The sequence below is a fragment of the Trachurus trachurus genome (assembly GCF_905171665.1).
Source record: "Trachurus trachurus genome assembly, chromosome: 9".
NCBI lineage: Eukaryota > Metazoa > Chordata > Actinopteri > Carangiformes > Carangidae > Trachurus > Trachurus trachurus.
In genome coordinates, this window is record NC_139895.1 from 14,755,181 (window position 1) to 14,770,011 (window position 14,831).

The 14,831-nt window shown below is 38.5% G+C and overlaps 3 protein-coding genes across 3 annotated transcripts; all 3 read right to left on the reverse strand.

Moving 5' to 3' along the window:
• Positions 1–820: 820 nt before the first annotated feature.
• On the reverse strand, positions 821–7,751 carry LOC310992034 (cytochrome P450 2F2-like). The gene is made up of 11 exons (XM_083979997.1): positions 7,516–7,751; positions 6,699–6,861; positions 5,074–5,226; positions 4,665–4,825; positions 4,270–4,338; positions 4,034–4,138; positions 3,801–3,939; positions 2,908–2,993; positions 2,587–2,688; positions 2,208–2,349; positions 821–2,121 (listed from the first exon to the last, which is right to left on the reverse strand). Exons 1-11 carry the CDS (start codon positions 7,675–7,677, stop codon positions 1,934–1,936), a joined length of 1,470 nt encoding a protein of 489 aa, XP_083836123.1. The 5' UTR covers positions 7,678–7,751; the 3' UTR covers positions 821–1,933.
• Positions 7,752–10,075: 2,324 nt separating this feature from the next.
• LOC310991165 (uncharacterized protein) lies at positions 10,076–10,963 on the reverse strand (the record flags this gene model as incomplete). The annotated part of the gene is made up of 1 exon (XM_083978777.1): positions 10,076–10,963. One exon carries the CDS (start codon positions 10,961–10,963, stop codon positions 10,076–10,078), a length of 888 nt encoding a protein of 295 aa, XP_083834903.1.
• A 2,560-nt stretch (positions 10,964–13,523) lies between these two features.
• On the reverse strand, positions 13,524–14,411 carry LOC310991166 (uncharacterized protein; the record flags this gene model as incomplete). Its single annotated transcript, XM_083978778.1, has 1 exon — positions 13,524–14,411. The coding sequence occupies one exon, from the start codon at positions 14,409–14,411 to the stop codon at positions 13,524–13,526; it is 888 nt and encodes a 295-aa protein (XP_083834904.1).
• Between the last annotated feature and the right edge of the window lie 420 nt (positions 14,412–14,831).

Consider the following 14,831-nt stretch of genomic DNA (forward strand, 5'->3'; position numbering starts at 1 on the left):
TAATATAATGCTTCATTTATAAGTTCTGAAGCCTTCATTTATGAAAATACAATAATTATGAGCTGATGAATCAAGTTAAACATTTATGACTTTGTTTATAAATTATATAATTGGTATCAAAATGAAGTATTAACTGCTTAAAGCAGAAGTAAGCGATCCGGTCGTTTTGGCTAATGCTGCGTTCCAGGCCGGCTTTTGAAACCATAAATTACGGCTTCAAGTCACGACTTACGACTTTGTAGCGTTCCAGGCAACCCACTCGTGTTTTTCCGACCTGTTTTACCTGTGAAAGTGCACTATAACCGCCACTCGTAACTTCCGACCCGTGAACTCGTACCAGATCAAACTGGTACGACTTCACAGGTCAGAAAAACACGAGTTATGGGTTGCCTTGAACGCACCATAACGTCTTGTCAGCCGATGGAGTTAGCAGCCCCCGCCCTCGTCACGAATCTATTGGTCCTCGTCCCTACGTCACCACATTCAGGCGCATCCCTTGGCTGCACACACAGCCCTTCATGCTGTTCTCTCTCCTCATTGGATAAAACTTCTTGTAGGATACGAGAAAAGTTTTCTCCTCGGCTCAGAGCAGAGCAGAGTGACTGACAGACCTGTGTTTCGGTCCAAACACTCTATGTAAGTGATTGCTGTCGGAAGATATAACTATTTAAGACTTATATTAACACAAAATATTGCTTACTTCTGCTTTAATAGTGTTAAAATAAAGTATTACCAAACAGTCAGCCAGTTCACAAAACATTAATAATTAATAATACGCTGATTATTCTAACAATCTTTCAACCATTATTTGCACGCAGCACTACAGATAGACACTTTGGATTTAAAGTGTTTGTTGGCCCGTGTGGTTTCGCGCAGTAATAGAGGATTGTTCAGTAATGTTTAAGTTTACAGAAGCTGCTAGACCTTGACACAAAAGCTGGACAGTCTTTACAGATAACATTTTTTATTTTAGTTTTGGAACAGCCATGTGAGATTCATACATAAATGATGAAATATATGGAAGGGCTGTCATTTAAGCTCCCAACATGAGAGAAAAAAGTAGCCTCTATATATTTATTGTTTATACGTGTAGGGAACATAGAAATTTGGGGAAAAAAATAGATGTTTATTAGGGTTTGTATACGTATCTTTCACTCATATGTCACTAACGTCGACTTTGATTAAACTCATCAAAATCTCGGATTGAAAGCCATGTGTGTTTATCATCCTACAAAAGTTCAGGGTTAGAACCAAAGGCTCAATACACTACTGTTAATCAGAACCACACAACATTGACAGCGACCGTACAGATTAATTTAACATGGCCAGCACCTAACAAACTATTAACAGTGTTAATAGTAACTCTCATTAACCCAATATTAGACATTGATCTCTCTCCATCTGTATGCCCAATTATATAATTATTATTTATAATTTCCAAGAAGCACAGTAGCAGTTATAACCTGCCCATTTACAATATTTATTGACATTTGATCTGTCTTTATTTAGACCATTAAATCTTAATGAACATTAGCACATCCACTATAAAGGATAAGGTCAAGACACTTACTTATGGACAGAAACCCAAATTCCCACAAAGAATAAGCATATGATGACAGGTGACACCTCGCCCCAAAGTACCTTCCCACACATTATAATGGTCCTAGAGGCCATCACCGCGAGCCACTTTATGTAATCTCAGTTTGAGACCTCATGGCACCAGTTCCCCATCAGGCCAAAAAGACCAACTTTAATAACTATTTTTGTGTCATTGTTGTCACTCTTATATAACGTCAGGCAGGTTGTATTTTTTATTTATTTTAGAGAAGAGGCATTTACGTGCTTTTTACAAGATGGCTGGGTGAAGTGACTGGATGTTTGTGTGCATCTCAGTCACTTCATGCTGTTTTCTGTTGCGTGTCTGCTGATCATTTTACTCTGTTTCCCTGAGTTGGATCTTCATGCTGTAAGGTTTTGGGGTTAGAGTGACTCCATAGACTGGAGTGAAGTCTGGCTCGCCTGCATCCTCAGGCCAGGTAAACTTAAACTCCCTCAGCAGAGTCACTATGACAAGGAAGAGCTCCATGCGAGCCAGACCCTCTCCGAGACACACACGAGTACCTGAGACATAGAAAAAAATCCAAGTCATCTACAAAGGTGTGATACAATATAATCCATACTATTGTTCGTACTTGCTGCTCACATACCTATAGAGAAAGGCAGGAAGGCCTCGGGTTTGACAAACTCTCCCTTGTCATTAAGGAAATTCTCTGGGTTGAATTCATTGGGGAATTTCCATTGTCCCTCTTCATTCAACACCGAGGCCATGTTAGGGATGATCAAAGTACCCTTTTGAGAAAATCAAGCAAAAGATAAACCATATAGAAAATAAAGAATATAAAGTTCTCACTTTTTGTCAACTATTTCCCTTCCCATTAGCAGTATTGTTTACACAGCTGATAGTTTGGTCTGACTTTCAGTTTTCCGAATTACCCAACCTCAGCAACACTGGAACAAACTGCTTTTCTGCCTAAGTTCATGACAGTGCTTAACTTAAATGTCTGTGGGCCTTTATTTTCCACTTACCTTGGGAATTGAATATCCCATGAGCTCTGTGTCTTTAGTTGTTGCGTGAGAGACGCTGAGTGGAACTGTGTTGGCTACCCTCTGTATTTCATGGATCACAGCCTGTATGAACAGAGATCAACATACCGTATATATTTTTTTGCTTTATCCGACTTGGGACAGAAAATCAAGCATGCTCTTAGAAGCTGGATACCTGGTAACAGGTATCCATTTAGAAGGTACAAAGAATACCATAAAAAGTTGTTATCCTCTAACAAGTACTTCCCAAGATACATTTGTCAAATTTAAGAGGTTATTATTAGTAAACATTTGATGATATACCTGCATATAAGGCATATTATGTCTGTCATCAAAACTGGCCTGGTGCTTCCCTTCCAGTACCTGGTCAATCTCCTGTTGACAACGCTCTGAGAAATGCAGAAAGGACTGAAATGGGGGATCAATGTCATAGGGCGCCTTTTAGCTCTGTGGGTAGAGCAGGCACCCCATATGCAGAGGCTATAGTCCTCGCTGCAGCTGACCCTAGTCATTCATTGTATTGCATGTCATTCCCCCTATCTCTGCCTCCCAATTTCCTGTCTCGCTCCACCATTCTATAAAGTAAAGGCAAAAAAGCCCCCCCCAAAAATGCTGCCTTTCCCGAAGCAGCTGGTCCTTCTTGAGCAAAGACCAGTGATCCACAAGAATCCTGAAGGGGTAATGTAGCCCTATTACATATACCGTATACTTTATATAGGGAAATTGATTTTAGTTTCAGCTGCTGAAGAACAAACTGTATAAAATAGAATGAAAGTCATCAACAAACATCACAAAAGTTAGACATTTACACCGGTATGCCTGTACAGCTATTTAAATATACCATATATTTCACTTTTTCCACACATTCAACATATTGTACATATTCCAATTTCCAATAATTTGCATGTTACACATATTTCACAGCTAACAGCAAGGGACATTGATGATATTGCCATCCCTGTGGCCTCAGGTGACACAAAACAAAAGCTTTATTAATGTGGGAATGGGTTTTTAGATCAGTCTAACTTACTTTTTCTGTCATGAAGGCAGGAACATGACTCCTTGTATAACTGGAGGGTCTTTTGTTTTTTACTTTTATATGAAGAATTTCAGCCCATAAAAAAATGTAGGAAAAGTGGAGCCATAGAGTAAATGACTAAAAAACGATATCCTCAAAGCTACTCATGCAAACATACCTTGTATATGTGGGTAGGCTGTAAGGTAGAGGAACCCAGTAAGAAGTGTGTTGGAGGTAGTGTCAGTCCCAGCAAAGTGAATATCTAGAGAGTACATTATAAGTTGATCCTCAGAAAATGTAGAACCATCACCAGCTCTCTGAAAAGAGGAAAATGGTTGTCGTTAGACCAACAAACTTTGCAATGCAAGTAGACCTGACCCAACCCCTCCACCCTGTCACACATGCACTTACCTTATCCAGCTCATCTAGATAACAGTCAAGAAAGTCCCGTGGCTCTCCAGGAACTCTGGTGTTCTTGTGCTCAGCCAGCACAGACTTTGCAAGGTTCTGACAAGTCTAGAAAATAAAAACATAAGTAAACATGAAAGTAGCATAAACATAATTGTTATTATAGTTGATGAAATTTTGGCCATATCTTTTTGAATTTTGATAATTTTATATAAATATTTACAATAGTATTAGATTACCTCTGCATTTTTGAAGGCCTTCATAAAGGGTAGCGGTAACTTACGAATCATAGGGAGAGAGTCGTACAGCTGTAAAGGAAGATTTAAATCATTCGTTACCTACAAACATTATTCCTGGAATTTGGAAATAAATTGTATTATGTCATGTATACAAGGTAGCATGAAAAGCCACAATATAATCATCTTGTGTGAAGAATGGGCGGGGCACTGCGTGACTTGTTCATGGCGGCTACAGGACTTATAAACATTTCTATTTGCGAAAAATCGCATTTGCTATTTTAACATCTGTCTGTAGGGAATGACAGTGTCCGCATGGGAATGCAATTGTTAAACCATTCATGTCATTGAAATAATTAGACAGAGTGGGAATGCAATGCAAGAGTGCTTAGACTCACCATAGACCATGGTCCATTGCTTATCTTGCCATTTTCAGTGAAGCACTGAACAATGGTTTGGATGAACTCATGGTCATACTCGTAGCGTCTACCAAACAGAACCTGACATATGATGTTGGAGGCCATATTATGAAACATCAGTTGGGGAGCGAAGGTTTTACCTGGAAGTCATATGTTAAGTAAGAATGACATTGAACCCAAATATAAAAGAACTCTTCAGAAATAGCACAAGGAACTTGATAGAAGACTTCAAAGTAGAAATGAGTAGAAAGGTAAAAAGCCAGTAAATCACAATGGAGATCTCTTTCCAAAATACGTATGTCATCCAAATCCACTTATTGACCGATGAATGTTAACTCTGCGTATCAGAATAGAGACTGAAGATTGAGTAGACCCACAGATGACCTACCAATGCTACTTTCCAGTGTCTTCACAATGTATCCTATCTCCCCATGAATCCTCTCCTCCATGGAATTCTTCCCCAGACCAAAATTCCTCAAGGTCATCAGAGCGAAGCGACGATGCTCCTTCCAGCTTGGGCCATAGTCTGCCAGGATCACGCCTACCATAGATAGAGTGACACAGAGAATTCGAGATCACATGTCCATTGTTATTGTTGCTGTTCTATTCCAGAGCTGATCTACTTTCTGTTATCTATTCTCCACAGTGCCATAATGTGTTTTCTTATTTACTATGTCAAGTAGTGTACTCTGTATTTTTTCATAAAAATCTGACTATACACAGGAAAATAAATCCGGACTCAAATGTGGAATAAATGTTTCTTGACAAATTTGACAGTATTTTCACACATTATTTAGAAAAAAAGCAGTGTTTTTAGGATATGTCCTGCTCAGTAGTACTCTCATTTAAATATAGAAATACAACAAAGAAATCAATTTCAATTTAATGTTTTCAAAAGAAAATGCTCTTAAATCCACTGTAGGTGGATATAATATTTATAATTCATTCAGGGGCATTCAGTCTTACTTCGGTTCAGGGGCATTCAGTCTTACTTAGGTTAAAAAAAGGTTCAGATGCCATATCAGATTACATAAAAACAACATGAATACAAAATGTACATTTTAACAAATCTACTGCATGCTTTTAACACAATTATTTATATATTTGAAACATTTTTTTGATTTGTCACTGACACTGTGTTGATATGATGGTGCATGATGGATTCAGTTTTGAGTGCAATTCACACTTTCAGTACTTGTTGTGTAACTCTTCAGTATTATGATTTTAAAATATAAAATGTATCCTCGTGATATTTATATATCTTAATGTATTTAGGCATTTGTGCAGGTACAAGATATCATTTTTAATGTATTAATGGCCCTAGAACACTCTGGCTAAGACATATTTTCCCAAACCCTCAGATTTCCGCTCGCCTGATTCAAAAACATCTAATCCACTTTTCACTGAAGACTGAGACTCACAAATTCCTGACACACAGATCTCTCAGGGGATCTCATGCATTAGTCAACACAGGCTCTTTTTGGACAAAGTACAGCAGACACCTGCTGAACAACCCCACTGGGACATAGTTCATTGCTAATCTGTGCACATAAAGATTCATAATAAATTAGCTGTGTGTGTGGCTGCTACACACCCTAATTTTCTTCTATTCTACTATACAAACACAGCTGCAAAAGTTTCACTACTGCCTTTGTTCTCTTTTTCCCTCCTCTCTGACCTGTGTGCTGTTGTGGCTTTGTGGTGCATGCTCAGCTTTGTAATAAAGATAAGTTTTCTCTAAGAAATTATCTGGCAAAAGGTGAGCTCCTTTGTCCCGTTTCAGCTTTTGCCCATATGTTGCAGCATGTGTCCTGTGTAGGATGGACTTTCCCTTCCTGCACACATTCACTGTGATAATGGCAATAAAAACCACTAAGACCACACCTTTTATCAAGATATTGAGCTAGACTGGCTGCACATACAATGCATGCATAGAATGAGACATTGCCTTGAATGTCTCCTTTTTATTAGCTAAATTGGTTCATTCTCAGTCCTGTGAGATGTCATTTCTACCTTTCCTCCGGGTGACATCATTAACGAATAGATCTTGGGGCCGTCCTGCAAAATCGGTAGCCTTGTTCACCAAAGCCTCCTTCAGGGCCTTTGTCCCATTGATGAATATAGCTGGTTTGGAACCAAGGAATAGACAGTAGACACTTCCATAAGTCTTCCTCAGCTGGGGATGAGCAAGATGACATATTAAATCACATAACTTGAGACTGACACCCAAAAACAGTGTAACAACAATGGGTTAATACACTGTGATTGCACATTTAAAATGCTTGTTTGGAACTATTGGGTTTGGCCTTGAGGAGTCTGTGGCGCATCGAAGGAAACAGCACTTGCTCTCTGCATAATTAGCAGCATGACTTCTTTAACTTGCAGGTTTAGGTTATACCCAGCATTATTATAAGCCATAGTTAAATACCAGATAATATACACACATGTTGCTGTCTTTATTGCATTGGACAACACAAAGTTAGCCAATATCACTTATATTATAATACAAGCTCAACATCACATAAATTGGTTTTATTGGTTTATCAATACCTCTGTATTGCACTTAAAGTTGAAAACATCCAACATTCAACAGGCCTTCAACTCTGTACAGTTCCTGTTGCGCAACAGTGTTACACAACCATATGCTAGAGCCAAGAGGGTTCATTCATCATCTAACAGTATAGAGGCCGAACTCACAGTCAGGAAAAGCACAGCAATGATCAAGTTTAAGTTTGAATATTAAACAATTAAAGTACATCAACAAAAGTATTTTTTAAAGAATTTGTTAACTAGCAATTGGTGTCATAACAATGTAAGTTTTTTTTCTTACCCTCTCAAGGTCCTTTAGGGGGTTTTCTAGGGTCAGCTGCAAAATGTTCCCCAGTATTGGTAGGGCAACGGGTCCTGGTGGAAAGTTCTTTGGCCTCTGGGATTTGAGCTGAACGATAATAAACCAAATGCAGAGCCATAGCAGGATGAGTGAGACAAACATGGTGGGAGGAATGGATTGGACTGAAGTGAAGAAGGCAAGCTGTTGAATGTGCTGTAAAAGAAAAGCACGGCTCTTAGCCCTGCCTCTTCCGACTCTGTACTCTGTGCCATTGTACTGAGGTTGAGAAAAATAAACAAAGAGAGAGAGGCCCAAGCTCTAGCAGGAGCTAAGAGTTAACCCTTCAGTGCATAGCAGCATAACCTTGGACTTTTATAGGGTCTCTTAAGTTGCAGTGTGTTGCTCTCAAGGCCATTGTAGATTTGTGTGACTCAAATAATGAACCATGCCACCTCACTTCCCCGTCATGCTAGCTTAACCTGAATAAACCCAATTAAACAAACTGCAGCTCTTTCAGCTCTCATACCTGCATTAGATTTAATTGCAGCATGAATGAGTGTTCATAAATATGTAAACACTCTCATTTACTCTTAGTCTAAATCACTGTATGAATGAGCACAGCATAAATGTATGTACATCTGCACATAAATGACTACTGACATCTCCTGAATAACTAGTTTGTAATGAATATAATGCTTCATTTATAAGTTCTGAAGCCTTCATTTATGAAAATACAATAATTATGAGCTGATGAATCAAGTTAAACATTTATGACTTTGTTTATAAATTATGTAATTGGTATCAAAATGAAGTATGAACTGCTTAATAGTGTTAAAATAAAGTATTACCAAACAGTCAGCCAGTTCACAAAAAAATAATAATACATAATACGCTGATTATTGTAACAATCTTTCAACCATTATTTGCATGCAGCACTACAGCTAGACACTTTGGATTTAAATAGATTATTGCTGCAGTTTAATTTATTGAAATGATATGCCAAGGGAACACCAAAATTATTTGTAATCTCTTCTGGAAAAACACTACCAAAATTAGAAGAGCACACACAAATACACATGACCCCCTTTCACTAAAAAAGTCTGTCAATTGGAATTATTACCTTAATTCACTGGACATAATCACTACACCAATATTGGTCTATTCATTTTAAGAGTTTTTGTAACAGTTTTTAAGTTTTTCCATATCTTCAGAGAGCATGGGGTTGTTGATGGACAGGCTGCAATTTTAAGAAGGCCTGATCTAGCATATGCTACAGGTGTGCTAATAAAAGAAACATCATAACAACATCATAACTGCTGTTAGAGGCCTCATACAATGATGATTACATGTATGGATCAGGTACTCAGTCATTACACTATAGACTGTAAATGTTTTTTTGTTTTTGTTTTTTAAACAAAGGAAGGTCTAAATTAACTTACTAACCATTTGCATGGCACAAAAAATTGCAATAGATATAATATAAATTGTTATAGCTTAAGGCCCAATTTCTTTTTGCTCAAATCTAGAACAGCTATAGTTCAAGTTCAGGTTTCTTTTGAATCTAAGAAATTAAATCCGATGTATAGGCTAAAGTGTTGTGTGTTGGCCCGTGTGGTTTCACGCAGTAATAGAGGATTGTTCTGTTTACAGAAGATGCTAGACATTGACACAAAAGCTGGACAGATAACATTTTTTATTTTAGTTTTGGAACAGCCATGTGAGATTCATACATACATAAATGATGAAATATATGGAAGGGCTGTCATTTAAGCTCCCAACATGAGAGAAAAAAAGTAGCCTCTTTATATTTATTGTTTATTCATGTAGGGAACAGAAATTTGAAAAAAAAAATAGATGTTTATTAGGGCTTGTATGCGTATCTTTCACTCAAATGTCATTGAAAGCCATGTGTGTTTATCATCCTACAAAAGTTCAGGGTTAGAACCAAAGGCTCAATACACTACTGTTAATCAGAACCACACAACATTGACAGCGACCGTACAGATTAATTTAACATGGCCAGCACCTAACAAACTATTAACATTGTTAATAGTAACTCTCATTAACCCAATATTAGACATTGATCTCTCTCCATCTGTATGCCCAATTATATAATTTACTTACATTCTCACACTAGCCAGCACTCTATAGTTTAAACATTTGATGAGCAACTTCTTACCAGGACACGTCACTAAATTAACAGATTAATTGCGAGATCCCGTGATGGCAACAACTCATAAAATAGAATATTACGGGTTAATCGACATTATTCAGAGAAACAGAAAAGAGTTAGGATAAGATGCTCTTCGGGTTCTTGTTATCTCCAGGTCTTATCTTCCTTCCCATTCAAGGGGTCGACTCTGCGGAAAAGGGGAGTAGGAACGTAACCATTATGTGAAGTGAATGCACCATAACAGTTAAAAAGCAATGGTGTTTTCTACGGAGCCCCTAATGCCCCTCTAAGGGCTCACACTAATATCTTATGCACATAACAAGATTAAAAATACATATCTTCTTGCAGGACTTTATAGGAGCTCCGTAGTTTTCCTCCCTCCCTCTGTTACCTCCTCTTGCATCGTGGACACAGTCTGCCCCACACTGCCCTCATCGTGGCTTCCCTCAGAGCCGGGCTCCCCCACAGGTACACGGCCGGTGTGCACACAGCGTTGAAACGAGCCATGATGGCGAAGAGATTAGTGGCCTCGTTCCTGAATGTCAGCCCTCTACCCACCACAAATCTAATAATGATATTCACAAAAGAGGGGCACCACAGCACCAGGAAGCTTATGACAACAAAAATGATTATTCTCAACGATTCCTTTTTGTTTTCTTTCTCGGCGCTGGGAGGGTCTCTCTCTAACTGGAAACGCGCGACCACATACAGTTTGATAGTCATGACAACTTTGGTGAGCACGATTAGCTGAAAAAAGACTATGCTGAACACGTAGAGCTGTATAGCTTTGGAAAGAGGCAACACATTCCTGGCGAGCAGGTGCGCAAAGTTGTAGATCCAGCAGTAGACGTTCACACCTATCACGAACGGTCTCGTTATGAAGCGGCCGTAGATGAACGGATGGCACACGGCAAAGTACCGATCAAACTGCGCGAACAGAAACGTCAGGATATTGATCCCTAGGAGAGATGGTAACACATTATATGTTCCGTTTCTTGAAGGATAGCCCTCCTGAACATCAAACAGACCCAGATAATACACCGAGAAGCCAACAAGCGTGTCACAAATACTGGTGTTCAGCATGAAAATAAACCTGTTCTGAATGCGCAGCGCTCTGGTGGATAAGATGCCTATCACCACTGTCCCGGCCACGAGGACTGTAGTTGTAGCGAATAGGATCTGGAAAATAAAGATGAAGTAGTCTTCAGGACTGTCGAAGTCCACCGAGAGATGCACCCCTCCTGTCATAGACTGTGTGACGTTGGAGAGGAGCATTGTTTATGCGCAAATGGATCAGTGCAGCCGTTGTTTTATATGTAAGACCCTCCACACCGTGAAGTCACCATGCAGTCTTGATCTCTTGAGATTTGTTATAGTGTAATGTAGTTTCTCTTCTTTTAACACCGCATTCACCTTCACCAAAAGTCATGGGGAGAATTTAGGTCATAACCCTTTAGCAATAATAAGAAAAATAACAGTAATCTTTATTTAAATAGCACTTTTAAAGCCACAAAGTGCCTTCTAAACAGATAAAACAATAACAACAACAAAAACAAGAAAGAAAAGAAGAAAGTTCTACTGACATGTGATAGTAAACGTTATAACCTTAGACAAAAACGAACATACGCAATTGAATCAATTTGGAATTCGTAGGCCTAACTATTATCTGATTAATTCAAGTTCAAGTTCAATTTTATTTGTATAGCACAATTGTCTGTAACAACATCTATTGCACGTCTGTCCGTCCTGGGTGAGGGATCCCTCCTCTGTTGCTCACCCTGAGGTTTCTCCGATTTTTCCCTGTTAAAAGGGTTTCCATGGAGTTTTTCCTCAGTCGATGTGAGGGTCTAAGGACAGAGGATGTTGTTACGATGCCATGTAAAGCCCTTTGAGACAAACTGTTTGTAAAAACGGGCTATACAAATAAAATTGCCTTGCCTTGCCTTGCCACAATTAAAAAGACCTGTAACGGCCATCCAAAGTGCTTCACAGAGCAGAGACAAAAACAAACAAACAAAAAGTCAATAACTAGTCAAATGATTGCAAACGGGCTATATCTGAATAGGCTACATTATATTTCAGGTTTAAAAAACTTAATTCAGTCATAAGGTTGTGAAGTTTCTAAATACATTCATGTTTCTGAAAGAAAGAAAAAAAACAGAATATAGTAAGTTAGAGTACAGTACAATAGGGTAATTTATGCTGAATCTGTATACATTTCTAACGTAAGTTTCCCAAGATTTATCACATGTCAGAGCTTTTACCACTCGTTTGACTTGTGTGTGATCCAAAGATACCAGCAGGGGGCGCTGTGTATCTTCAGCTGTCTAGGACTGTGTTACTACTTAAAGCTTTAATCAGACGAGGCCAGATTCAAATAACATAGGCAATTGAAAAAGGACCAAATCACTTGTACGAGCCAAGACAGGGCATAACCGTTTGTTTGTGTGTGAAATGTTGGTGTGGACTCAAGACTCTTGTTTCCAACAAGAAAGATTTGATTAGGCTATAATGATGGCTGCAGTAACTTCAGCACCAGGAGCTGTCCACACGCACACGTCCTTATCTTTGATGTAATAAACAAAACTTGTTATGGTCATTTGGATGCGAAAGAGTTAATTTGCGCAGGCCGATCTAGTCTATCTTATTAAAGCTTTGTATAAATGTATTGTCTCTGGAGCTGTGGGAATAAGATAATTTTATCATTCATTTTTTTAACGCAATACGAGGGAGTCAATATAAAAGTCACATTGAATTTACAGCCATGCTCCACTTCTTATTACAACCTCTCTCCTGCATAAATTTAAGACTTTTTTACCTCCACTGATGCTGAAAATCAACATTAAACCATTATATAGATTCATAATTTTAATAACAACTAGGCTACAACAGCAATAATCACAATACAAACCCTATCAAAAATCAATTTTTGTAAAGCTGTGTAAATTGATTCAGTGATGGGCCTGTATCATATTCCTTATATTAAAAAAACAGGAAAACTGAAATATAAAAATAAGATAATGGTGAGAAGATACAAATCTCCCCATAATTTGAACTATTTGAACCCAATATTTCCATATAGACTAACTGCAATACTGATGGGCAACAACACTGCAAAAAGTTTAGACACTTCTTTCAAGCATATTTTCACTTGAAATAAGTAAAAATCTGATAGTGGAGCAAGTTTTTCTTTCTTATTACAAGCACAAAAAAACTTGCTTTCACTGGCAGATTTTTCTACTTATTTCAAGTGAAAATTATTATCTAATTACAAGTTAAAAATAACCTACATTTTTAGGTGATGAGTCTTATTTTAAGTGATTAGTAGATTAGTTTCGACTAGAATTGAGACATTTGACAAGAAATAAGACATCTTGGACATATTTTGAGTTTTTGCAGTGAACTCACTGCCTTGACAACAGCTAGAAAAACACAATCTCTCCTGTAATATTTAAAAACCAAACAAACAAGCTCTTTGAAAAAAGAAACATAATTTTTTTTTTCTTATTTAATTAAGGAAAAAGACCTAAAAGGCCTGAATAAAGCATAAAAATGCAGATCAGACTGCAGGTCAGTGTCAGAAACAACGCGTTCGCACCAACGGTATAATAATAAATGAATAAAAAGTTTAATTTTTTTCTTTTTTTCGTCCTTGCAGTAGCTACTGGCTGAGTCCAGAGCTTCAGTGATTCTTCATGGGTCTTCCTTTTCCATTTCCCTTCACGGAACCCGAGCCGATTCTGAAAAGGATCGAGGCAGAACAGCTGCTAAAGTTTTCTATAAAGAAAGGAGTGACATCTTTACACCAGCATAATGACCTTTAACCTTTAACCTCTTACCTCCTCTTGCATCGTGGACACAGTCTGCCCCACACTGCCCTCATCGTGGCTTCCCTCAGAGCCGGGCTCCCCCACAGGTACACGGCCGGTGTGCACACAGCGTTGAAACGAGCCATGATGGCGAAGAGATTAGTGGCCTCGTTCCTGAATGTCAGCCCTCTACCCACCACCAGTCTGAGGACGATATTGACGAAAGAGGGGCACCACAACACCAAGAAACTTATGACAACAAAAATTATTATTCTCAACGATTCCTTTTTGTTTTCCTTCTCCTCGCTGGGAGGCTCTCTCTCTACCTGGAAACGGGCGACCACATACAGTTTGATAGTCATGGCCACTTTGGCGACCACGATGACTTGTAAGCTGACAATACTGAAAGCATAGAGTTGCATAGCTTTGGTAAGGGGCAAGAATTGTAAAATGATCATTTGACCATAGGAATGAAACCAGCAATAGACATTTGCAGAGATAATCACCGGTCGGGTTAAAAAACGCGCATATATGAATGGATGGCACACAGCAAAATATCGATCAAACTGTGCAAACATAAATGTCAGTATGTTCACTCCAAGTAGAGCAGGTAACATATTATAAGTCCCATTTCTTGAAGGGTATCCCTCCTGAACGTCGAACAAACCGAGGTAATACACCGAGAAGCCAACGAGCGTATCACAGATACTGGTGTTGAGCATGAAAATAAACCTGTTCTGAAGGCGAAGCGCTCGGGTGGATGAGATGGCAATGACTACAGGTCCGGCTACGAGAACAGCAGCTGTGGCGAATAAAATCTGAAATATAAAGATGAGATAATCCACTGGACTGTCGAAGTTCACTGAGAGAAGCACTCCTCCTGAGAGAGAGTGTGTGCTGTTGGAGAGGAGCATTGTTTCATTAATGTTGCCTGATTTGTTTTATTTATAGGCCTATAGCTTGTCGATAAGCCTCCATTACGCATTAGGCGTGACCTAACAACTTATTACTGCATACAGCACACACTTTACTGTGTATTATTTGGCTTGTTTGTCCCTTTTTTTTCTTTTCTTTTTTTCTTTTAACTCTAAGTTATTTTAATTTTTACTGTTGGACTGGGAATAAAGCAATATGGGTGTGCTGTAGTTGTCAGGAAGATCAGTTTGTGAGATTGGACACTACAGTGTAAAAAGATTTTTAATAACACTCTTGGTGAGATAATGTTTCAGTGTGACTGTAGAACCAAATGCTAACATTGAATTATAAACATGAAAAACCAAACATGAAAACCAAATTGTAATCTGAATAGTAATATTCTAAGAAAGTTAAAACAA

Coding starts and splice junctions, on each gene's coding strand:
- LOC310992034 (XM_083979997.1), bottom strand. CDS start 7,677: ATGTTTGTCTCACTCATCCTGCTATGGCTCTGCATTTGGTTTATTATC. Junction 4,826..5,073: donor GACACTGGAAAGTAGCATTG/GTAGGTCATCTG, acceptor TATGACTTCCAG/GTAAAACCTTCGCTCCCCAA. Junction 3,940..4,033: donor ATCTAGATGAGCTGGATAAG/GTAAGTGCATGT, acceptor TCCTCTTTTCAG/AGAGCTGGTGATGGTTCTAC.